The sequence below is a fragment of the Pleurodeles waltl genome, chromosome 6 (genome assembly GCF_031143425.1).
Source record: "Pleurodeles waltl isolate 20211129_DDA chromosome 6, aPleWal1.hap1.20221129, whole genome shotgun sequence".
Classification (NCBI taxonomy): Eukaryota; Metazoa; Chordata; class Amphibia; order Caudata; family Salamandridae; genus Pleurodeles; species Pleurodeles waltl.
This window is the reverse complement of record NC_090445.1, coordinates 824,562,094-824,588,744: the sequence shown is the minus strand read 5'-3', so window position 1 is coordinate 824,588,744 and position 26,651 is coordinate 824,562,094. Positions and strand designations below refer to the sequence as shown.

Genomic DNA, 26,651 nt, shown 5'->3' with positions numbered 1-26,651 from the left:
TCTCTCCTTCAAAAAGATGCCATATGTTTTCCGCTCAACACATCCTGGGGGATACATCAGCACCATTTTCTTGGTCAGCAAAAAAGGAGGTGGGGCAGTCTGGTACTCAATCTAAAGGAGTTCAGTTCTTGGATTGTATACAGGCATTTCATGATGGAGGGTATTCACCTTCTTCAGGATCTGCTGCAAGAAGGCGACTGGATGGTCCGTTTGGACCTAAAAGACGCGTATCTCTGGGTTCAAATCTTTGCACCCCACAGACGTTTTCTTCAATTCTGTTGGCTCAGTCAATGTTACGAGTACAAGGTCCTTCCACTCTGCCTCTCTTTGGCTCCACAATGTTTCACCAAGCCGATGAGGCCAGTGGCAGAAGCTCATTGTGCCCAAAGCGTCAGGTTAATCATTTACCTCAATGACATCATCATCATGGCCCAAGATCCCCAGACAGTAACCCTGCATTTGTCTTGGACAATTCAGCTTGTGCAGGATTTGGGGTTCATCATCAATCAACATAAGTCGTGTCTGGTCCCCTCCCAAAGGATGACATTTTGGGGATTTCAGATAGATTCGGTTTTGTCCCAATTGATCCTTCCGTCACAGAAGATCGAGTCGATAAAAGAAGGAACTTAGATCTACATTGCAAAGCCAGACAATAGCGTTGAGGTCGGTAGCTTAGATTGTGGGCTTATTGGCCTCTTCCATTCAGGCCATATTTCAGGGTCACCTTCCTGACGGGGCCCTTCAGAGCCTCAAGATACAACACCTTCCGAAGGGATTGAACTATTCGGAATAGATCCGGCTCTCGTTGGAAGCCCGGCTGGAGACGAACTGGTGCTTGTCCCACATGGAGGCCTGGAATGGCAGAGCAATCTTTGGCAGCGCCCCTTACATAATCCTGGAATCGGACGCCAGCAGGTGGGGCTGGGGAGCCAGATGCTGTTCCCTTTCCATGGTAGGGCGTTGGTTGGAGCAGAAACTTCAGCTCCACATCAATTGCCTGGAACTTCTAGCGGGTTCTTTTGCTCAAGAGCTTATCACCGTACCGAACAGACTGGTGCATTTTATTGCAGATGAACAATATCTCTGCAGTCAGGTATGTCAACAGATTGGGAGGTGCGAAATCCAGGTTGTTGGTGGAGATTGCCAAGGAGTTTTGGCATTTTTGCCTGCAACATCAAATTTCGATCACAGCAGAGTATCTGCCGGGGTCAAAGAATTTGGTGGAGGATTGGTACTCTCGTCACCTTTGAGATTTCAGCAATTGGAGGTTGCATCCAAGCTTTTTCTCCCACCTCAATCGCAGATGGGGCCCCTGCTTGGTGGACCTCTTTGCCTCCCGACTCAACTGCCATCTACCATTGTTTTTCAGTTGGCGCCCCGATGCAGAGGCTCTGGCGACTGATGTGTTCCTGCAGGACTGGTCTCCTCACCTGGGTTATGCCTTTCCCACGTCCAGCATGATTCTCAGAGTGCTAGCTCAGGCGCATTGTCAGAAAGCCAAGCTTATCCTGGTAACTCCACTCTGGAGAGCTCAGCCTTGGTTTTCCATGGCAATGGAGATGTCTTGCAACATTCCCCTACCGATACCGTTGAGACAGAATCTTCTGTTGGACCCAGCGGACCTTCCACATCCCTTGATTATGTCAGAGCAGTTGAGGTTAGTAGTTTGGAGGGTTTCAGGAAAAGATGGAAATTGCCAGGCATTCTCTTCACAGGCTTCGGCCTATATCGACCAGGCCTGGGCATCTAGTACCCACAAACGATACGCTTCCACTTGGCAAAGAGGGGTATCTTGGTGAAACGAAAGGGGTGCAGATCCCCCTCGGGCACATGTCTGCCTTATAATCAATTTTCTATCCTCCTTGGTGGAATCTGTTTTGGCTTACAGGTCGGTAAATAACTACAGATCCGCCATTTCAGCAGGTCATGTCCAAGTTAATGGTAAACCTGTTGATGAAGATCCTATGGTGTGTAAACTGATGAGGGATTCATTTTTGTAAACCTCTAAGGCTAGATATTCAGCCTTGTGGGACGTAAGCCTTGGCATTGTTTTTTTTAATTCATGGCCTGATAATAAATATTTATGCCGTAAGCAATTATCGGCTAAATAAACTATGCTGTTATGCCTGATTTCTTGCCAAAAGGGTCTCATATGTCCGAGCCCTGGATACCAGGGGCAGAAATATTTTTCCGGAGGGGGTACGTTTTTCCATATCCCGCAGGAAAAAAAAAACATTGTCAATTTCTTATCCAACTTTCCCTACTGACAGAAATCTCTGTGTTGTGCAATGTATCAAGGCCTATGAAGCGGCTACCAGTGAGTTTCGAGTAGATCCGGATGGTGAGTTACTCATCGCTCTGTGAAAGCCTTTTGGGCCATTATCATCAGTCAGCTTGGCTAGATGGATGCGATGGTTGCTCTCAGAAGCAGACATTGATATTTCTGTGTTTGGGGCTTATTCGGCAAGGGGTGCTATGGCGTTGAAATCCTTTGCAATGGGATCTCGATTAGAGGACATCATGAAAGCAGCAGACTCGTCCTCGGAATCTACTTTTAAGTCATTCTATTACAGGCTGATTGTGGACATAGCGTCAGTGGTGGTGGCACAGCTTTGAACATGCATAATCGGAGCGTCCGGTGAAGACATAGAATTTAAAAAAAATTCTAGCTGACGCAATAAGAATTTTCAATTATATTAAGGACAGGGAGGCGAGGATTATCACGCCCTGTATAAGGTATAAGTATATTGTTTCTGATACTTACAAAATCTGAACTGTTCATTCTCACCTGTTTTGAATACACTTAAACATGCTTTGAGTACAAGTTTTATGACTCTGGTTCCTCTCCTAGGTCATGAGCAGAGGCAACCTTGAAGCTGCGCTTCGGGACCAAATGGTTTGGCAGTTTCAAACATCTTCTTCCGGAGGACATTGTGCTACGCTGAGTTCGAAGGTTTTTGCAGAGTTCCGAATTCCTATTCCCTGACCAGTAGAGACTTTGTTTCTAATTTTTCCTTCATATTGTGTTTTATGGAGTTTGACTTTTTACTTCAGCCATTGCAAAGAAAGAGGATGCCAAGATGGTGGAAGTGTCTCTTGAGGGGCTGTGTTATTGGTGAGTGGACCATTTGATATACGAACTGGGTTCATGGGGGTTGTAGTTTTTTGTTCATGTTAAATCGGATTGGCTGCTGTGAACGTTATAGTAAAGAAGAAGCATAATCCTTGCCTCCGTGTCCTTAATAGAAATGAAAATTCTTATTGCGTCAGCTCGATTTTTTTTTTTTAATTTAGCTGCTCGGTTTTATGCAAATGGCAATACTCCATTGAGCACCCTGCCAGTTTTCCCCCGAAGCAAGGGATCCATTTTGAGTGCTGAAATGTCAGCAGCTCAGCTACGTGTGGACAGCTGACATCGACGTGTTTGCATAGTTAGGAAGGAGAGAGGTTGTAGTTCTCTTGCATCTTACCTACACACAGGCGATTTGCTCCGGACCTTGCAGCAGGCAACGCATGTTCTCTCTATTTTAATCTTACATACAATATTCCAGTCACCCAAGGCTGCTATGAATGCAACTTTGCCTCTGCAAAATGAAGGCAGTGGGATGTAAATTATCAGTGCACAATGCATATTTGTTCTGCCGTGATGTGCTGACGGGATGGGATTCTGTAATCTATTGCAGGTTAGCTTTCATGCTCATGTTTGCTTTAAGATTCTAGCATGCTAAGTCTTTAGCTTTCCAGAATTAATAATCCTTTGTGGGTCACTGAGTTCTGTCGGCAGGTCATATGACTTGTACAGCAAACATCAAATGGTGTGATGAAAGATTCGTCGTTTAAGTTAAGCATTTCAGTTTGTGCGACGACGCACTATTTCTCTGGGCATGTCTTTCAATTTGACGAACACTACACTCATGTGGATTGTGGTCTGCGCACCTGTCCAGGTCACTGTTTTGCTACTAGGTAGGCATTTTAATTTGGATGAATTGCCACTTTTGCAACGGTATCTTTTAGAGTATTCATTTCTATCTCCAAGTAGAGGTTTTGTCAGTTGTAGGGCGTTGAATGCGTTGGGCTCGAAGCTTGTTTGAACAAATTGCTCTCAGCAGAGGTTTACATCCCACATGTTACCCTTATCAGGTATACGGATACATGCAGTTTGCACCTGCTTTTCCGAGAGGGCATCAGATGCATGTTTTATCAGTGATCTTGGTGTGTCTCTCAGATTTTAGAACACATTAGGCCGAGAGAGTGAAGAATTTTTGTCCGAGGGGCATAATTTCCGGAAAGCTGTTTTACTATTCACCTATTGCTTCCTTTGCATGTTAGGGCCAGGCTCCAGGCAAATACAATGGTGTACATGTCTTTAGCATCCTCTGCTTGGTACCCGTGCAGGTCACTGCTAGGGTGATACTCTGGCGCACTGCAGAGGACTTCTGTTCCGTAGGGGCAGTGTTTAGGATCATATGTCTGACTGCACAGCGGCTGAGGTGGGACTGGTGCAATTCCTACAGGATGTTTAAATGGCATTACCTTTACAGCAATGTTCTGCACTCATACATGTAGCTGGTGTGTTATAGCACGATTACTGCCAGATGTGCTGATGGAACTCTAGTCCTTCAGTGCCCTGGTATGGAGGATTACCAAGCAGCACTTGTTTTTACGTTTCTCTCCACCATTCACTTGGGTATTGACAGGATGGCTCAGGGGCGAGTAGCCTGACATGGTACAATACAGGCCTACCCAGCATGCACTGGCCAGACCACAGTCCTGAAATGGGATGCTCCTAGTGGTGCTGCAGGGAACGCGGTGAGAATTATGCGTTACAAGAGGTGTGTACAGCCGCTTCAACAATCTGGTAGATGCAAGCAGAGCATCGCTGATGAAGTGGGGTTGTCGCTTACCAAGCCGCTTTACCAATGTCCAGTCAAAGATGCTCGCTCCATGGACATTATGAATATGCTGTGTTTTCTGGTAATTGTTTGTATCATGGAATGTATGCTTCCAAGAGTCAATATGTACATTTTGTGTGGTTTCATACATTCCCAATATTTATCTCGACACGCGGTTTGTAAATAAAGGTGACAATGACCTTTATCCCCTCTGCATCAGTCTTTGTTCAAGGTCACATGGTCCGACGCTCCAACCCCCCAGACTACAGACTCGTAACCCCACCGCTCCTCCTGCAGCCCAATGCTCTGCTCCTTTCACCGCAGGCAAGAGCAGGGCAAATGAAAGCGCTCATACAAAATGCAGGCGAGGCATGGCAGGCTGCCCGGCAGTGCACTAAAACTTCCCTTGAGAAATGAAGAGCATCCCGCTCATGTTAGTACAGTGCTTTTAATGGGACAGGCGCGAGCGCCGAAAACCACAAGCCGTTTGATTAGGAGGTGACAGACCCGTTCCTTTCCTGCAACTGAAGAGGCAAAAGTCAGTGGAGATAATCGGCTCAGCCGTGAGCAGTGCTTCAAGCTCCATATTTTTGTCACTGAAGATCTGCAGTATGTGTGCAGGTGGCAGAGCATACAGGACAACAGGCATGAAGGTATCAGTACACACAGATGCCACTCTCCCCCTACATGCACAAGCGGAAGCCCACGCACATTCACGTGACACAGGCGCAAATGCAGTCACTGACAGCAACGCCCAGGAAGAAACACACAGGCGAAAGCCAGATTGCAAGTCTAATGGGTGGGTGCTGGAGAGAAGGCATGCGGCCAGATGTATCATTATTCCCAATAGCGATTACCAAATTGCAATTTTTTGTGAATCGCAATTAAGTAATCGCTATTGTAATGTCTAAAACTCCAGGAGTTTCATATAGCGATTTGCAAGGGCTCGCAAATGGACCTACCACATTAATATTCATGAGGTAAGTCACAATTTACGACCCACTGCGAATGGCTACACAGGGATGGTGGCCTGCTGGGCTCAGCAGACCACCATGTCGGTCATTGCTTTTAAAAAAAGCTATTTTTTTTTTTTTTTTTTTATAAATGCTGCCCGTTTTCCTTAATGGAAAACGGGATGCGTTTAAAAAAGGAAAATGAAAGGTTTTCTTTTCATTTTTTAGGTGCAGGCAGTGGTCCGCGAGACCACTGCTTACTCTTAAAATATCTTTTTACATGCGTTCATGAAATTGGTAGTAATTGTGCTTGTTTTGCAACTCCATATGCAGTCACAAAACAATCATATATACCTCTGCGATTCGGCATTAGGAAGGGACGCTCCTAACATGCCCATTCCTAATTCTGAATCAATATGTAGTCGCAAATACAAATGGCGATTCGATAACAAGTTACTGAGTCGCCAATTGGATTTGATACATACCAAAAAACATTTTTGCCAGTTGGGCCGTTTGCAATAGTAAAAATGATTTATACATCTGGCCCATGGTTCCTAATTGGTGCTAAGGTGATTCAACTTTAATATTTAGTCGCTCTACAGGTAAAAAAAATCCATGCAGGGGAAGAATTGGAGGGTCACTTCTTGGAAGAAGTATTTTATGCTGGGTGATGGGATGCCTATGTATTTATGCCCACCGAGTCCTTGCCGTCTAGTGATTAGAAAGTAACACCAGCCCTTGCCATTTGGGCGACATGTGCTAACGCATCAGCTATGCCTCAAACCAAATCAAGGGGATTTTCAGTATCTACCAGGAGAGAGCTAACCCAGTCACCCTAAAACCACCTTCTGGTCAACACACTGGCAAGGCTAGGACCTCCTCATGTTTTCTGAAAGTACAATAAAACAAACATTGGCAAATTCAAAAGGTCTTGCATCTGCGAGAGCTGTTGGCTTTGTCAATGTGGTTTAGCCACGTTGTCCAGCAGCATTGCTGAAAGTTGGCCATGTGATAGCTCTATTTTTAACTTTACATTCAGCCATGCTGTACAGCAGCCACGCTGCTATACAACATGCAGTGCTTAATTTGTAAATTAATAAGTGCCAGGGCTCAAACCTTTTCTCAGAAGCTGACATTGGCCCTGCAGAAGGTTGTGGTATCCAATACCAAGGCTGCGTAGTCCTGATTGCGACTCGTGCATCTTTAATCCATCACCAGACACTCCCAGCTCCCTAAACTAACTTCTACGCTCTCTTTTTAGTCCCTACTTTCTCCCTTTGCCACAGTTTTTTCGTCTTTCATCTTCTCTTTCTTTCCCCTTCTGTGTTTTTCTCTCTCATGTTCTGGGTCAAATCTGCTCAGGAAAAATAATTGCTGGTGCCCAAAAATTAGTGCCAGAGGGCCCACCTGCAACCACCGGCTGAAATTAAGCACTGACACATGGCTAAAACACAATGACAAAGCTAGTATTTCTCGCAGGGGAGTCACCTAATGGTTTTGCCAATGCTTGTTTCCTTGAGTGGCGGCACGTAAATACAGCTTCCCCCTACGAGCTCCACTCATGCACACAGAACAGCTCAGCAGGCCGCCTGCCTGTCACTACATACCTCAGTCCCCCTAGGTCTAGGGGCACCTTGCATACCGCAGGAGGGCTTTCTGTGGCTGAAGATCCCTCTGCCCTCAATCTGCAGGGACCTGACTTTCATCTGGAGCAGGGGCATGCTAGTGTTTTCACTTCTTAAGAAATGAAGAGGTTTGGCATGTGCAGATTTTGTATTTGCCTATATATACATAAGTGCCTTGAGAAATCCTAATGCTTACCATAAAAGCAAAGCATTATGCTTGGTTCGATTTTCTGTGCAGTAAATGGATGGTTTGGAAGTGTGCTTGATTTGTGCTTTGGTAATGTTAACTGGGAAGATAAAACCAAGACAGTCAAAGGACAAAATAAATATGACAGATCCTTGTGTGACTCTGCCATAGTGTCTGTCAAGAGGGTGGGAGAGGAGGCACCACAAGGCATGCGAATGAATATTTTTCTCCATACCAATAACACTGAGTTAAAGTTCCGTCCACTGTGTATTAGACACTATCTCAGTCGACCACATGCGCACCACATGGTGTCGCTCCACCCTGCATACAGGCATTTCACCTCAAAATGTAGACTCAGAGCCTTATTGCCACAGCTCGCTCAAGAACGGTCACCAGGTCAAACTGAAAGACAGTAGCTACACATTTGGCAAAAACCGAAGTTGGAACGAAAGAAATACAGACGCTGAGCTGGATGGTAAATGCCAAACAAATGCAAACACGCACAACCTTCAGGGACCCATCACCTAATCCATTTCAGTGTTATGTTATACCTGTAGCTGGGCTGTAGCGCAAGGGGTGTAATTTGTGTTTACACAATATCTAGGGAAAGCGCTTTCGAGTATCTGAAGAGGATGTCTGCGGACAATTATATATTGTTCATTGGTTTGAGCCCCTCACAGCAATGATGTAATTTTAAATGTTGTAGCGATCTTAACAATGATGTTGTAGAACATGTCATAAGTGATGTAATATGTGGGTTAATTAGCAGTTCATGGCGAGGGCACGAGGTTGCAGTCACTTGAGTTAACTATAACAAATGAATTTCAGTTGTTTTGTTAGTGTAAAATGCAAGGTTGTAACTGATATTTTTACCTACTCGTGCCCTAAATATAATTCACACCCTCACCATACAATGCTAATTACTCCACATATTACATCACTCATGACATCTTCTATGACATAGTTGATAATATCACTGTAACATCTGCAATACAATTACTTATGAGAAAACTGCATGGCGGGCGCAAGTTATAGTTACCTTAGGGCACGAGTTATAGTTATCTCAAGAAACTAAAACGGCTGAATTTCTATGGTTTTGTGTGTGTAAAATCTGAACCTAGCTATAACATCCCTGTAACTTTTGTTTTTTTCACCGGTATAAGTGGGAGGGTTCTGGAGAGGTGGTATTGGAACCTCCTCTGTAGTTGTGCTTGCCTCTACCAGAAAAAGTCTGCAAGTCTCCCATGGCCTTTGCAGTCTGTGTCCTTTTTTATTTTCTCAAACATTGTGTCCACCTGCGGTACATAGAAGTGCTCTCTATCGAACCGCAAGTTAACAGGTGCTCCAGCTCCTCTGGCTTGATACCGGATACTCAAGAGCCAGGAATGGCACCATAAGATAATACAAATGTTTACTCCCCTTGCAGCATTATCTGCCGCATCCAAGGCACATCTAATGCTGGTGTTAGATATGGTCTTACCTTCCCCAACTAGCTCCCCCCTTCTTCCGATTCTGGTCTTGGAGATACTGGAACCCCGTCTATTCCCTCCCACTGGGCCATGCCATACCTAGATATGAAGCCCACTAAGTTAGTGATGCACCAGTGTGTTGCTGTGCATACTGCTGCTCATTTTCCTGCAGCATCTGTTTGTTTAATTTCCTTATCAGGAGGTTGCATATCCCCAATAGCCTGGGCTGCAGCCTACTTCCTAGCAGTGGTGACCACTAGAGAATCTGAGGGGACATGGCCCCTGGATGTAGTGGGTCTGAGGTAGCTGGCTTATATTGCTTCTCAATAGGTGGCGTAACCACACAATAGTTTACTGGCTCTTGTCTCTAAAAATATTAGGAACTTACTTAACCATCCCTTTAAGCATGGGATGATACTGGGTAGATCACTTAGTCCTGGAAAGAAATCCTGTTCCTCTGCAGTAGTGTACAAACTCACTTTGTGGTAGGTGGCGACACAGTGAATGACGCAATGGTATTTCGACTACGGGTGGACAGAACACCCTGACTGCGATATGTTCTAGTTCTAAGTTTGGGTCTGTTGGAGGGTTCTCATCATAATCCTCCCAAGGGTCACCAGACACTCCATGGTACAAAGGTGGAGGTCTTCCACTGGTGAATAAGGGCTTGGGCTGCCTGTGTCTCAATAGGACCATGGGAACCTATGTGGCAAGGGCATGGGAGATGGAGGAAGAGGTGAAGGAGGAGGTAGAGGTGAAGATGAATGAGGTGTTCTTGTGGTAGGGTGGAGGAGAAAGGGTCGGAGAACGAGGAGGAGGAATGTCTCTGGGCCTTTTTTTGGGGGGCGGGGGGGGCATGAACATCCTGTGGTGAAGTGTCCTCAGAATGTGGTTTACACCTTTGGGGTAGCATTTTCTGAGGCTGCAATCTTCCCTGTGCACGGGTGGATGAAAAGTTTGCGTTGTCTTACATCCAGCTCATCCTGGAGCCCTTCAAGGTTGGGTCATTCTTCGACGTCTAGAGTACGAGACCTCAATGTCAAAGATGGTTCACGATGGATCAATCACGGCTATCATAAATCATGTCAACAATCAATGTCACAAGGTCAAAAATCAATTGTGATTGACCAGCTTTTAACCATCATACACTGTTACATTTATTTCCAGTCCTGGCCTCTGCTTGTCCTGTTTTCTGGAAATTTCTTTGCTAGGCAATCCTACATGCCGCTTTAAAGGGGATTCGCTTAGACTCAAACTTTCTACCTTGTGTGCCCTGCCAAGTGTCTTGCGGGTCTGGGCTGTGAGTGCTGTGCTCCACTTATTCCCCTTGCAGGCCCCTTTCACCCTGCCGTAAGGCATCCCCAGGTGAGTCGCCTTTCCTTAGCACACCACCTTAGTAGGTGTGCTTGCCTTACAAAAATGGTTAAACCCCTTCTTCTGTCCAAGCAACTCACCCCATTTGTTAATGCTGCGTGTTCTTGGTCATGAGCAGCCAGCATGGACCAAGGCTGCCCACAAATTTGCCCAGAAAACTTCCATCCCCTCCCTGGAAAGGTGTACTCCATCCAGGAAATGCAGCTCTGGGCATCTCAGTTGGATCAGCCCGTGGCGAATGCTGTCTAGCCCATTCGCTTTGCAGTATTTGCTGACTACAATGTTCAGTTTCCTCCTGGAATTATCCACCGCCATCTGACGTGGCCCCATGTCATGTAAGCCTCGGAATAATTTCTGACCAGATGATATTGGTGCTGCCAAAAGCTCTTGTTGCTAAACCCAGCCGAATATCGTTCAGGAGGTCCCTCCGCCCCAGTTGAGCCAAGTCGTTGCCCTCCCCGGTGTATGATCAGAATTTCTGTTTGATTCAGGGCCTTTGTTTACAAGTTGTGTAGTGTCGCTGAGAGCTGCCCCCATATCATGCCTGGGTATCTGCATGTAGCCTTCGGGCCACCTCTTCTTTTGCTGCAGATGTGGTTCCACTATGATTGCATTCTACGAATAAATGGATGGCCAACCACCCACACCGTTCTGGGCTGAGATCCTGCCAAAAGCAACCAAGAAAACTGTTGTCAATTGCCAAAGTAGCTGGATGAGTCCTGCTCATAGCAAATGTGGCCTTATATAGCTTTTGTAAGCGTTGGAGCGCCAACTGCCTACTGCTTAGATGGCGTCCTCCTGCAACCCATGCTTTGCCGCTGCCTCTATCCTAAATGAAAGTCCTCATGACTCAAAGATTTGCGCATGACCACAGAGAATTGGTACTTGCTCAGCAATTCTCCATTACTGTGAATGATGAGAGAGCCAGGCCTTTTAGGACACACTGTCATGTAATCCTTCAAACAGCATACTGGGGAGTAGCTTGTGTCCTCTATGCAATTGAGTTGAACCCCTGTGCCCTTGCCTCGCTGGTCTGTCTTAGATCTCCTAAGAAACAGCTGAACGCCTGCACCATCAGCTGGATGTCTGCTGCTTGTAAGCAAGCTGTCCCCGCCTCTCACTTCGCTGGTGCCACCAGTTCGCTTAATCTAAAAGCCCCCAAAAATGCCATTATGAAGGCTGCCCTGAATAGCGAGTACTCGTATGAGTTGTCCGCTATCTCTTTTATGGCATTAATTACCCGTACCAACATTTCGAAGTCTATGGGGCGCCTTGTGTCCTGTCTCTTCCCCGCAAGATACTTCCATCCTTTAATGTCAGCTCTGATGTAGTGAGAGGCTGTGGGGTCCTCGCCTTTCTGTGTCTTTGAGAAATGCACCACCGCTGCCAGGTGGGCCTGTGCAAGGACTTTGTTTTCTTCTGCTGATAAGCCCATTTGAAGAAGCGTTCTACCTCAAACTTCCTGTCTGCCACATTAACTTGACGTATTTGCTGTAGCGCTTCTCTGGTGTGAGTGCATTATCTACTAATAATGACAGGTCCGCTCCACCAGCTCCCAAAGCTCTTTTGGAAAGGGTGTCATTGTCCTCTGTGCCTTCGGGGCTAGCCTCTTGAATTTGTCCATCTGGGAACGAAAGAGTGCATCTGCCAGTGAGTTCTTTATGCCTTGGATGTGTTGTGCCCTAACGTCAAGGTTTCCCTGAAGCTGCAGGCCAAGCAAGCACCTCATGAGTCTCAATGTGTCCAGGCACATTGCTGTTCCTCTGTTAATGGCCATAACTACCCCCTGATTATCAGAACAGAGCGTGATTTTCATGTCACATAGCCTTTTGCTCCACACCGTCAGGGCAACTACTATGGGTAATATCTCAAGAAATGTGGCATTGCATATAATCCCCAACTCATGCCACCTGTCTGTCCATCTACCGGAGCACCATTCCTTGCCCCAGTATCGCTCCAAACCTGCAGCTGCCTGACGCTTCTGTTAATATGGCTAGCTCTTTTGCCGTGACCCATCCTTCTCTCCAGATAGGACCATTGAAATGTGCCACAAAAGCATCCCGTATAGCTAGGTCCTTCTTGACCCCAGCCCCTAGCCTGATGGTGTTTCTCATGTATGCCTGCTGTTAGTCTGCTCAAACGCCTTGCGAATACCCTTCCAGCTGGTATTATCCTTGCTGCAAAATTTTGTTTGCCAATCATAGTCTGCCGCTCTCTAAGGGTTGCCTTGTTTTTGCTGCATAGGGCCCCGATTTCTTCCCAGAGTTCTGAGACCTTGCCTTACAGTAATCTTGATGTCCTTGCTATTTAGTCTAATTCAATGCCCAGGAACACTAGGGCTGTTGCCGGACCTAACGTCTTTTCTTCTGCTAAAGGGACCCCCAGGTCCTTTGCTAGATCTTGAAAAGCCCACAGGGTGCTTGCACATTCCCCTGTCTCTGCTTTACCTACGAATAAGAAATTGTCCAAGTAGTGAATATTCACCCCCGAGGCTGTTGCCTGTGCAGTGCCCATTCCAAGAACGTGCTGAAACGTGTAAAAAAAAAAAAAAAAATGCACTAGATATCGAACAGCCCATTGGCATGCCCTTGTCAAAGTATACTTCCCTCCTGTGTTGAAAACCAAGCAGGTGGAAGCTCCCTGGATGCACCTGTAGGAAGCGAAAAGCCGACATAATGTTTGCTTTAGCCATCAACGCTCCCCTACATGTTGCCTTTACCATGTAAATGGCGTCCTCTACCGTGACATACCCTGAGGAACATGATTCCAGAGGAAGGCTGCCATTAACTAAGGCCCCTCCTGGGAAAGATAGATGGTGTATAAGTCTGTATTGGCCAGCCTCTTTTTTTTAGGGACTACGCCTAAGGGAGAGATGATTAAGTCATTAGCGGGAGTAATGGAAGTGGACCCTCTATGCGTCCCAGGTTTCTTTCTTTCTCTATTTTTTGCTGAACCACCCCTGGGTGTTCCTCTGCAGACTTAAGGTTCCTGCCTCCCCACCAAGCGCATGCCCTGTAAATGGTATCACTAAATCTTCAAAACATCCAACCAGTAACTTTGCATTCTCCTTGTTGTTGTAACTGTTGGCTAACCTCCTGGGCATTTGAGTATTAATGGGGGATTTGGCTAGCTGAAAACTTTACCACTTCTTGTGCTCCCCCCTGTGGTTTTTCTTTGTCTCCTTCATATCTGATTGGTGCTTCCTCCTTTTGCAACTAGCAGCTGGATGATCTCCACCACAGGTGGAGCAGATGTGCTTAAACTTGCATCCTGCATGCCAAGCGCATTCATCCATGTCGTATTTCCAGCATATTGCCGGCGGGCCCCTGTCTGCAGGACCTTTCCCGCTATGCCCCATTTTGGACCTGTGGGGTGTCTTAAACTTCTCCTGCTTTCCCCTACAGTATGCATTCTGAAAGGGCTGCTCACCATTTCCAGGCCACGATCTGACCTCTTTGGCTACTAATATCTTGTGCATATAACTAGACACATCTTCCTCATTCCAATCCATCTTGGGGTGAGCTTGCATTTTTAACCTGAAACGTTTGTCATATTGCAACCGAGCATCTCCAGCGGGGGCATTTTTCTACTATGACACATGCCATAATCCTAAATGCATTGAGCCAATTGTTGAAATTCCTCTCCTTCCAAGCTCTCTTCCTTTCCCGTCTGTCCTCTTCCTTTTTATTGCACGCGGTGAGATCTAACACCTCCAACTGTATTTCTAGGAGAGTGAATATGCCTATGAACTTTTTCCTCCATATTCTCTCCTTCACTGCTAGTGGAAGTGCGTAAGCCAAACACGCCGCCTTTGTAGTAATTGCTGGGGGTCCCAATGAGGGTCTTGGGTATTCCTCAAGTGCCTGCCCCCTCGTCGTTGCGCTTTTCCCCAGGGGCCCTTTATCCCCTAGCCCTTGACCCCATGCAATCATGGGAGACCCAGTGCTCTTCTGCCCCCCATTTCTGCCCTTCTGCTTCTCTAACACAACTGCATTTCCCATCCTCTACTTGCCCCTCATTTGTGCTCCTGGCCTAGCGCTGCTTCTACTGAATAGCAATGGGAGAAAGACTTCAGACACTCTAACTATCGCGCTGATATGCTCACCCTCTGATGACTTTTCTAGGTTACTGCTGCTGGGTCCCAGCGTTGTAGTGGCGGCTGCTGGTGGGGGGTTCTCTCCTCACCCTTTCTTGGTAGCCTTCTTTGAAGGCCTGCTATCGAGCCTCTGCCACTTCTGTGGTTTCTGCATCAACTCCTGTTCAGCGCCTAGAAACATGGCCTCCTCTTGTGCGACTGCGCCTTCGCCCACCTAACGGTTGATGTGTCCTTCTTCTCTTCACTCTGCTAGTTTCTGGCAGAGCCAGTCCTTTCCTCGTCTTGCTGCCTCCATTCTCATTTTTGCCAGCATCTTCTCTACTTCACCATGCTGCTTGCTACACACCTGGTCTCACATATTACGTCCTATTGGTGACTGTTGCTGTTGAAAACACTTCAAACACTGGCCCCTGTTGCGCTGCCACACCACTTAAGCCCAGCGTGCGTTCTCAAAATCAGTATGTCGCTTTTAAAAGAAAATACAAGAGGTGTATTATTGAGTTGTTGCACAAGTCAAACTCTTTGTCCTTTTAACATCGAGTGAGGAGGAGGAGCCACAGATAGAATGAAATCCCTAAGCACTACGCTCAACTCTCCTTCGCCGTGATCCCAAACAGAAATTTGTTTAACCTTTGGGCGAATTAAATCTTGTGCTACTGTGAAAAACAAGCACTCGCTGCTGTACTGTCCGCGCTCGTATGCATATATTTTTATTCTTTTTTTTTTTTTTTTGTAATTGTCGGGAAATGCTTTGCGCTCCAAATCTGTACTTTCCCTTTTAAGAGAGGCTCTTCCTGCCTCTGTTACCGGCCAGCCACGCGTCTCCCTCTAAGCAACTTCAGCTGAGCGCTCCGAAAAAGGTACAAAGGGGTTGGGGTGCAACTTCAATCACGCTAGGCCCATATAAAACAAAGCAGCACCAAGTCCCCAGCATACTATGCGATACAGGCTCACCTTCCAGCCAGAGCTACAAAAAACCGCTCCGCTATTGATCCTCCCAGGCTGCTCTCACTTTGCAGAGTCACGTCGCCCGGCAAGAAGGTCCTCTGCTGCCACGCCGATTATAAAGGATGGCAGCGCGAAAACACCAAACGCCAGCAAGCTGTGTGTAAGAGGGCTGTCGTTACCCTCTGCAAGGTTGCGTTGCTGGCCAGGCCAGCGGTTGCCTGCAACTCAGTGTTGGCCCTCTGCTGGACACCGCCTCCGGTTCTCATTCCGGGGGAAGGAGTTGTGTCGCTGCTACAATGCATCTGTACTCCAGACCCCCCCAGAAAATCACGACGTGACTCCACTGGTAAACGCGGACTTCTACCGCCTAGGATCGTCGCTGCTGACTGCAGATGTCCTTCCAGGTATGTTGCTGTCCTACCTGCATCACACACGCTGTCCCCGTTCGAAGTAATGCCAATTTTAAGGGGACAGTGTTCTTTATAACCCCATGTTTAGACCCCACTTGCTGCGAACCCCCCCGTTAGCGTTGATGTGGCCGCCATCCGGCCACCAACCAGTCAGACTAGTCCTTATGGGTCCAAGGCTGCTGTTTTTGCACCGGTCCTCTATGCCCCCTTTGGGGTGGCCTTTGCAACACAAGGTGCATACTGCCTCAAGATCTGTGAAGCTATATTAAGTATGGCACTGGGGGCATCCCTTAAAAGGCATCCGTTCCACCACCTCAAGGAGTTCGTCATCCTCTAAATGGAGGCTGGAGCATGCAGTAGTTTAAAGATCCTGAGGGCCAGCGGCCCGGACGCTCTCATTGAGCGAAACGGGCCATTGGAACAGACGTACCAGTAGACAGTCATGCGTTGATGACTACTCGAGACAGGGTGGACGTTTGCGCACTTGAGGCCACAACAGGAACCAACAAAGTCAACAAGACTGGGAGCTCACAGGATCGGGCTTAAACCTGATGGAAAGGAAAAACAATCTAACAATGGAGTTGATGATCATGCTCAACAACACCCAGAGGAGGAGATAATGGGAACTTGTGACTCAAAATACTTCTTGGAAGAAAAACAACTTGCAACATCTGAGTGCAACACTAGATGGCAGGAGTAAGCCCAGCATTTTTACCTACAGCCACACATGCTACAAAAACATATTTTTAATCCATCCAGTGTCATGTCAAACAGCCATTCTTTGATTTAAGATTGTCTACTGCAGTTTGTGTGAAGAATAAATTCAGTTGTGATTGGGTTCAGTTTATTTAGGCTTGAATGGAACTAATGTTTTCAGCAACAAATTGGTTGGATGGAAAACTTGAAGGTATTGATGCAATCTTTAGCAGTACAAACATTACTATAAAGGAAAAGTGAACTGAATAGTAGTTGGAGGGGATACAAAAAGAATAATTCAAAGGGATGGCAGCAACCTGAGGGCACAAAGAACATAAGTGTTGGAAAGAGAGACCAATTAGATGAGAAAAGCAGAAGCAGGGGTGGATAGGAATTTCATTTCTAGAACTGATCAATAGTGGGAGTTTCTGCAGTGATGAAGTGTTGCTTGAAGAGTAGTGCCTTTCATTCTTCCTAAATGAGGAGAGATGGCATTTGTTGGATTCAGACACGCATAGAATTCCACACTTTTTTTTTCATTTCAAAATCATTTTTATTGAAAATGTTATATGACAAGAAATATAGACATAGTACAGGATAGAAATGAACCATCGTTTAGGGTGGTATTAAAGTTGAAATGGGGTACATCACCATTTACTATGCAGAGGTAGCATCATGGAGTGGAAGTGACATAATACAGTGATTTAACACAATAGTATTAATTCCTAGTATCTTAAGGTTACTATGCAAGAAATGAGAGAGATATGAAGATAGGATATAGTAGGGAACAGTTAGAATTGGCCAGAGTAGTATTGAGGAGTGGACTTGAAATGAGGAAGAGAGGTGAGAGGATAGACAGAAGGATAGAGAGGGAGCAAAGAAGAAATAGGGGATGAAGTAGTGGGGGGTGAGGTGACGGGACAGGGAGAGGTGTAAAGCAGGGAGTGGGGTGTGGCTGGCATCTAAGGTGGTGTTGAACTGGTGATCGATGTGTCCAGATTAGACCAGATTTTTTGATTTTTCATCGATGGTGTTTTTAGGTTTGTGTTTAGAGAATTATCTGCTCTCCTATGTGCATGAAACGGTCTGTCAACTTTTTTTGTCTTTCTACATTTTCTGGCCCTTGGTCCTATGATGTTTCTACTGAGCGTCTTTCATAGCTTTCTGGACATCTTAATCTTGGATACCAGATAAGGTGGGATGCCATGTATTTTTATGTTATGTGCAGTTTTTGAAGGTGATAACAGAAGAGTTCTCTGAGGGTTAGGGTTATCCTGTCAAATTTGATAAGTCATTCCGCTTTATGAAGAATGCATTTCAGAAGATAGAGGTGGGGTGCTCCTAGCCAGGAGAGTGGTGTGTCTGTCATGGTGAGGCAACCACAGCACCTGGACAGCTGGTCTGAAGCAGTAATCTGGGAGGAATGCTTTGACTGAACCTGGAACAATGCTATTCAGCTCACATGTGTTATTGTGGACACGGATCACAAAGACGCTACACGTGTGACATTAGGCTCACCATGGCAAAAAACATGAGCCACTGCCAATTAAATCATGGAAAGGAGGAATTATTTTATAATGTTTAGAACACTGCATTATTTGTTATCTAACTACTGCATAGGCCTGAGGAGGGTAGAGGGAATTCAAGCAATGCCCATCTGAGGACATACACCATTTCATTGACAGCTTTGCTGATCCTGTCACTGACTCTTCAGCCAGCCGGGAGGATTGCCAGCAGACAACAGGCAGACCCTTGCCTGTCTTTCAGGTATAGGGCTGGGGCTCCATCCATAGACTGGGATAGGCAGAGGGGTGTAGGTAGGAATAATTAGGTTTTATAATCATACCAGGTTAGTGGGATAGCATTTTCTTCACACTAATGGTAACTATAATCACAAACTATAATCACTGTATTAGCCTAATTATCACAGCTCATGCTTGTTATAATAAAATGCAATCACTTCAATAAATATATTGAAACCTATTTTCCATCTCCTCGTTTGCCTTGGTGCGTATGAGACTTTGTGTCACAGAGACAGGGTATGATCTGTTCACCACGAAATTCCTGCAAAGTCAGAGTGTCATGTTTTTAGGCTGCCACAAATCACCTTTACTTTCTATGTTTGGGTGAGGGGCTGCGAGCAAGCTGACAAAGTCAGACTGACACCTTCAAGGCAGTGTGGGACTGACACCCACACTCTGTGGTGCGGCAGCCCTAAATTACGCAGTCTTACCCCCAAGGTCCTACGACAGTTCAGTTTTAAATTTCATTGAAATTATGTGAAACAAAATAATGTTAAGACCATTATTACCTGTATTGCAGTATCTCCAATGGCAATGAGGATTTCCCTCAAAGTCTGGTAATGCTCCAACAAATGGTCTCCACATATTATGTCCACCTGAAAATAAACAGGATAATGTAATAATAGGTGAACCTGTAGTTTAAAGCAGCAGAAATCAAGTATTACACTATTTACTGAGTCCTAATTTCATACGATTCCATCACGGTGCAGTTCACTAATTTTACCTACCTCATTTCATTTCTTTAGATGCTGCACTATTTAAGTAGAAGGACACATACCTCGGTCCTCACATAGCTTTCATATTTAGAAATATCCTTTTCAGTGGGCATTCTATGTTTATGATTTATTGATATGGACACTCTTGTTAACAAAGATCAGTAGCAAACCTAAATCCACAACTGTTTCCCTGCACTCGCATATCTGTGGCAGAATTTGACATACTAGTATTTCAGATATTCCTTATAAAAAAGGTATAAACACATCAATATATTTAGAAAGGGGGAGGTGGAAAAGACCATGAGCAAGGGTTTGAATTTGTGTCTGTCACAGTCATAAGAAAGGCTAAGGCAGTTTCTAAAGCTTAGAAGGAAAAACACTTTAGTTCATAAAATGGTAGTCAGGGGGTCAGAAACCTATAGACTAGGCATCTTTTCAGAATTTCGTGGTAAAGGGTTTTTTCAGGACAGGTAAAAGGGCTCTATATTAATCACACACATTCATCACGCCCTTCTCCTGTTTACCAAGAGCCAGGATAGTAATGTGAATAGTTTAGAGCAGCGCTTCACACATTTCTTAAAACCTCGACCCAATTTTTAGAAAGACAAACTTTTGTGATACACCTAACCTACAATGGACCTGAGGCGGGCGATTTTCAAATGTAACTAAAGCATCATGTGATAGCGCACTGTGATTTAGACAGCATATTTTCCACTGAAATGCCTGCTAAATCTGAACAGAAATAGTTTTATCTGACAGAACTATATAACACACAAATGATAATGTGTGGAAATCGGGTTTCTGTCAATATTTATTGTTTGTGCATCACCAAATAAGGAGTCTAGAGTTGTGCTGATTCTATTTAAATCTCTGTTTCAATTCAGAATTTTAAAAAATGTGCTTGGTTTCTGCTTTTCTAACTGCTGAATGCACACGTTTAATTTACAGGTATTTTCATTTTGTTGTGTGTTGCAAAAAAATGAAAAGCTCCAGTCTTTTCTTTCACATTGCATATCCATCAGCAAGATTGTCACAATTTACTTTTCCCACTTTGCAGTCAGAAAAAAGAAAAGTAAATACCAATCCCCATGTTAAAAGAACAAGCAGCAATTTATTGGAAGAGACAGACTGACATTTGACTTCTGTCTTTGAAGTACCAGCAATGTGACAAGATAAACACAGAATTCATAGGCATCTTTATTTATTGCTCGGACTTCCAAATCCACAAATAATCGGCCCACGGCGACTCACAGTTTGTGAAACACTAATGTAGAGCTACTTCGTATGGTACCAGAGTATTGTAGTCTGAATATTGTTTACCAAAAATATCACACAAACGAAGTTGATATTAGAAACACCACACCCAATGAGACAATATTTATTCAATCAATTTTTTTTTTTTGATAACCAACTTTTATTTGGTATTTGAACAACAATGTCACTTACGGGAAGACATGCCCCAAATTCTCTCTTACACATTCTATTACGAAGGTACAAGTAAACAGATCCAGAACAATCCACAAGTGAGTACTGATTGCAGTCACACAAGTCCCAGCCATCTACCCCATATCTTATGGCACTTGCCCTCACAGCCCCTTGCCTGATAAATGGGTCTCTCCATTTGGGCACACCAGTCCACTCCCCTCTTCTACATTTGTGCTGATGGAAGAGTCCTAGAGGACCATAGTCTAGCATTGTCTCTCTTTGCAATCAGTAGTGCTGTGCCCCGTGATGTTCTGATCGCACTGGAGTTTCCGATCCCCACTATCACATCCAGCAGTGCCATCTTGGGCGAGGAGGCCAGTGAAATGTCTAACAGTGTGGAGAATTCGTTTAGGATTTGTGCCCAATATTTTTGGATCAAAGGGCAGGACCACACCATGTGAAAGAAGTCAGCTGGTGAGGTTGCTCACCGGTTACAGCAAGGGTCTGGTTTGATCCCAGCTTGGAAAAGCCTACCAGGGGTCAGGTTGGCACAGTGTAGGTAGTACATCTGCACCAAGCGCAGCCTAGTTGAGATTGCAATGACTCGCTGTGCCATCAGTGCATCCCGCCAGTCATCGTCCTCCAGGGGACCAATCCAGGATTCCCAGCGAGCCAATAGGGGCTGGAGGGACGGCAAAGTATTTAACACGAGTGTGCAGTAGATTCAAGAAATTCCCCCAGCTCCCAGGGTCCCCATCATCATCTTAGCCTCAAGCGGGCTAAATTCGGGTAGGAGAGTGCCATTGCTGATATTGGTTCTCAACGTTTGCCGGAGCTGCAGGAATTTATGGAACTGTGTCTGGGCCAGAGCATATGTTTCTTGAAGTTGCTGGAAGGACATCATGTGCATGCTTTGCCAGATATCTCTTACCATTGTTATGCCTATGCTATCCCACACTGAGAACCCTTCTAAGTTGGCAACCTCTCGTAGCCACTGTCTGTGCCATAGGGGAGTTAGTTGTGTGATTTGGCCCCACCACCCCGTCAGTTTCAGGGTGACCCTCCAACCATGGAAGATCTAGCTAGTGATTTCGGGGATGGTCGTATGGATGGGGCTTCCATATAATATATTCATAAGGCTTGGCCACCCCATTGTGGATAGTTTAAGACAATAGGTTGGGTCATCCCACCCCCCAGATAGCTATTCATTAATGAGGAGCAGGCAGGCAGCTAACTAGTATCAATATAGGTTGGACATGGATAAGCCTCCCTCATAGACATCGCGCTGGCATGTGTCCCATAATAAATGCCGCCGGCCCTCTTGCCACACAAAGAGGCGAGCCATGATATCCATCTGTTGGAACCATTGGTGAGGGAGCCAGAGGGGGATGTTTTGGAGAATATAGAGGAATCGGGGTAAAGTGAGCATTTTGTAGAGGGCAATGTGACCTATCACATTGAGCGGCAGCATCTGCCAGCGCCCCAACTTCGCCTTCACTTTCCGGGTAAGGGGGGAGAGGTTAAGGGAACATGTTAAGTTCAGTTTGAGCCCCACTTTTAAGCCTAAGTACGTGAAGCTTAAGCGACGGAGGGGGAAGGTCTGCTGCCAATCAATTTGATCACAGGGCCCAGAGAACGGGACCAGGAGGGACTTCCCGAAGTTTCTTAAGGCCCGAGGCCTCCCCAAAGATGGGCAACAACTGAAGGTATTGGGCTCTGCTCAATTCCGGCTGTGACAAATAGAGCTGCATATCATCTGTATATAACGCAATGTGGTCCTCACTCCCCACCCCCCCAAGCCACCCCTCTATGAAAGGGTCTCTACGGATCATCTGTGAGGGCAAAGAGGAGAGGGGACAGAGGAAAGCCCTGCCTCGTGCCCCTCTCAATGTGGAACACCTCAGAAAGCATCCCGTTCACAGAGACATGGGCAGATGGTGCCCGTTACAAGAGGCGGACCATGGGTCGAAACCGGCATCTCAGACCCACCCTACGAAGGACACCATCTAGGTAATCCCAATCCACATTATCAAACGCCTTCTCGAAATCAATAAGGAGGGCCCGTGGAGAGCAGAGCTCGTACCTGTTCGTCAAGACCACATGCAGCCTCCGTAAACATTGTCTAGTGCTGCGGGTGGGGATAAGGCTGCATTGGTCAGGATGGATCAAGTGTCATATGACTGTCTTTAGGCGGGCAGCCAGTATGTGGGCGAAGATCTTAATTTTGTTATTTATAAATAATATCGGTCGATAATCTGCACATGATGTGGGGGGGGTTGGGACTTGAGCAGCACCACTACCATGGCATGGTCCAAGTTGGGAGGGAAGGACCCTCTCTTCAACACCTCTGTATACAGGCCATGCAGATGAGGCAGCAAAAAGACTCGGAAGTTTGTATAATATTCTGCCGGGTACCTGTCCGGTCCCGGGGTCTTCCTGGGTCTCAGGCTTGTCATAGCCTTCTCAATTTCCTCTACAGTTATGGGATCGTCCAATCCCCGGCTGACCAAAGCCGGAAGGGTAAGCTTGTCTACTTCATTTATCAGCGGCATTTGCTGCTCCACCTTGGGTCTGGGCACTGCCGTGTAGAGGGCAGCATAGTACTGGGCAAACCTGTTCGCTAGGTCCTGCGGGCCGTACAGAGAGACCCCCGGTCATCCAATATTTCCACGATCACGTGCCACATCCGTAGTCTAGTCACCAGCCAGGGGGGAAACTTACTGTTTTTGTCCCCCCAGCCATAAATCTGGGTCTGGGAGGCCCGCCAGATCTGCTTTGGCTCTTCCAAGGAGTGAGTTCTGAGTTCTTGGCGTATCATCTCTAGAGCCTGCTCGGATTCTCCCCCACCCCGGTCCTAAGCAGCTCAGGCTCTAGCTGAAGTGCCCGGGTCTCCAGGCCGCGACATGGGCCTGCCTCCCTCTCTCCCGCCGTCTCAGTAGGCCCTTAGCATGGCCACGAATTGCGGCCTTGCCCGCGGACCAAAGTGTAATGTATGATTGGACAAAGTCCTCATTGTCTTGGAAATAATGATTGATCTCACTGTGGAGATCCGTGCAATATGTCTCATCCTCCAAAAACTAGGCATTGAGCAGCCATAGGGGCCTTAGGCCAAGGTCGGAGCGGCCAATGGTCAGGAAGACGGGAGCGTGATCAGAAAGGCCCCGGGCCAGTATCTGGACCTGGGTGACCATGGACAAATTTGGTGCCAGGGCCAAGATCAGGTCAATACGGAGCTGGGTGTGGTGCGCTGCTGAGCTATGAGTGTACTGCCGGTGGTGAGGGTGCCAAGTCTGCCACGCGTCGCAAAGACCGATACTGGTCATCCACCTGGCAAGGGACAAGGAGCGTCTCCTGCGTACATCAGATATGGGGCCTATAGTGTCTAGGGACGGGTCCAGGACCGCATTCATATCCTCGCCAATGAAAGTGAGGCCCAGAGACATTTGAGTCAGTAGTGTGGTAATGGTGTGAAAAAATGTACCTAGTTCTGTCGCGGCGTATAGACTGAGCAGGTAAATGTTGTGGCCATCTACCTTGCCAGCCAGTGCTACAAACCTTCCCTGTGGGTCCGACCACTCCTGTTGCAACACCAGGGGATAGTTAGGGTGTAAGAGTATCCCTCCCCCCCCCGGCTCCCCTAGTGTATCCTGAGTGGTATACCCGGTCAAAACAATATTGGGCCAGAAACGGGCAGGTAGCTCTCATTAACTGTGTCCTGGAGGAGTAGGAATGAGGGACAGAAGCGTGGCGCCTGGCGTAGAACAGCTGTTCGTTCAATTTTATCCAGGAGACCATTGACGTTCCATTAGATTATATTAGTGGGAGCCATGTGGCATTAAGGAAAGAGAGGACCCCCACACCCGTTCATGTCATGGGTGCCCGGGGGACCTATATAGCCAGGAATTGTGCATGTACCTAGTGCTTTAGGTGTCGGAGGGCACCCTCCTGCTCATGACTTCAAGGGATAGAAAACAATGAACAAACAGAAATGTAGCAATGCAACCATATAACCGTATAGCCCTCCCAACTCCCTCCTCCCTATACTTCCCCTCCCAACTTGAAAAAGCATCTGTCGCCCAAAAATCCCCAGAGGAACCAGAAGAAAGAAGACGAAAAAGAAAGACGTGTCTGTTGGCATGGAGTGGTGTACCCCTCCCACAGTGCCCAGTGGTCTCATGTCAGATAGGTGCGGTTTGGCTCAATCTCTCCAATTCCCGGAGGCTGCTGCCCTGCTTCCCCTTCGTCTTAAGGTCGCAGTAGAAACATGCGTTTCTGCTTCTGTAAGTCGCGCTGATGCATTCTTAAGGTCTTGCCTCAGCAGGGACATATCAACCCTTACCTCCTCTATTTTACTCTCAATCACGGCCTGGGATGACTGTATGGCCTAGAGGATCTTATCAGTATCGCCGTTGCTGCTCTCTGACTGGGCAGCACCTCCAGAAGCACCTCTCCTGGGACCCCACTTCCAACAGCAAGCGCCGTGATGCCGCCTCAACTAAAGGCATGGCCGGGAACACTGCTCTGCCCCCGCCCCTTCCAACAGGCCGAGCGGGCCCCAAAAGCAGCGCGGGTCCAGCGCCACACCGTTGCCGCCCAGTCTACCGGCCGCGGGCAGGGGCGGCCCGCGCAATGCGGCCTCCTCAGCCGCTGCCCCTCTTCTCTGCTGTCAGGGTGGGCCCACTGCAGCCAGCAGGGCCCAACCCCTTAAGGTTTGCTGTTCCTGATCCAGCTCCGGATCACTCCCTGATCACGCAGGGGGAGCCGCGCCTCACTGCAGGTGCCCCAGGATCGCACTGCCGAGTCCCCGGCCAAGATGAGGCCGGGGGCGAGCCCCAGCACAGGCACTGCCTTCCCTCTCGGTCGGCGGAGAGGGCCACAGCACCTCCTCCCCCCACCCTCCCCTTCCGCCCCCAAGACCACCGAGGCACCCCCAATCGCGTGCCTCCGGGCACCACCGCCTCACCAGCTCTCCATGGAATCGGCCGTCCCACCCAGCGTTTTTCAAGCCCCAGGGGCGGCCGCCATTTTCCCTGCGCCCGCAGTCCAGGTCTCGTCGCCTCTCCTCACCACAGCTCGACGGCAGCCAGGGAGATGCCATCTCTCGGCTCGCCGCCTGTCCCGTGTCTGGGAAGGACGGCCTGTCCCAATCTTGCAGGCCCTGTGCAGCATGGAGGGTGGCCGATGACAGAGGGGTTCGGAGCACTCTCAGAGTGCGACTGCCACCTTGACATCCCTATTCAATCATTTTTTAAAGCACAAAACTGATGTGACAGTATTTCTGCATAAGATTTTGTGACACACAACCCTCTAATCACCAAAAACCTCTAACTTTGCACTTGGTGATATTGTAAGGTTAAAGTCGAGACGTTTCTTAGGTTGAGAGGCTCCACATTTTAGAGAAAGCGGACAGCTGTTTTGGTTTCAGTTCAGAATGCATCAACGTTCGTGAGATGTGAAAGCTTTTGGAACTATACAGATCTCAATGTCAAAGAAGGTTCTCTAATTGCACAGAAACCCTAGTATATTCAACGTGGTCCTCCCCTGGGTAGGAACCATTTTTATCAAATCATATTCCCCAGAAGGAAATGCGTTTTGCTATTTTTGAGAGCTGAACAACACTATAAGGTCTCTTTCCTAAAACTATCTGGAGTGGCCGATTCCACATAGAATGCACAAAGCTGGAACCTCATAAGGAAGTAATCTTCGCCCATCAAGCCTCTGCTGCAAATAAAGCAATGGTTTCTTTATGCCTTGGAGTTTCTGGTATGACCACATTATAGTACTGGAACTTAAAAGCTGCAAGGTCTTGGTTAAGCTTTTCAGGCACTTGTCAGGTCCATAAATTGACATCGTTTTCCTTCCACAGGCATGTCCCTGCTTGGAAATCAGCTTTTCCAAAGCTTAACGCTAGAGCAAACTGAGATAAATAGTAACTATCAAGACAAAGACAAGTTGTAAGGAAATCTAAAACAAACAAAAGAAATCACTGCCCCCAGTCTAAATGAGTGAGCACCAACACAAATGTTGCAGAAAGAAAATAACACGTCAAAGTGACTCA

At 46.9% G+C, this 26,651-nt stretch overlaps 1 protein-coding gene across 2 annotated transcripts in view; it reads right to left on the bottom strand.

Annotated features, from left to right (window-relative positions):
• PCGF6 (polycomb group ring finger 6) overlaps positions 1-26,651 on the bottom strand; it is a 168,364-nt gene that overhangs the window by 9,973 nt on the left and 131,740 nt on the right. The window contains exons 9-10 of one of the 2 annotated variants that reach the window (XM_069239481.1): positions 18,962-19,048; positions 16,988-17,124 (exon numbers count right to left, since the gene is read on the bottom strand). In XM_069239481.1, coding sequence (XP_069095582.1) covers positions 17,116-17,124; positions 18,962-19,048 — 96 coding nt within the window. In that variant the 3' untranslated portion in view covers positions 16,988-17,115. Of the gene's footprint in view, positions 1-16,987; positions 17,125-18,961; positions 19,049-26,651 lie in introns of those variants that run through there. The other variant, XM_069239480.1, reaches the window with a different exon arrangement.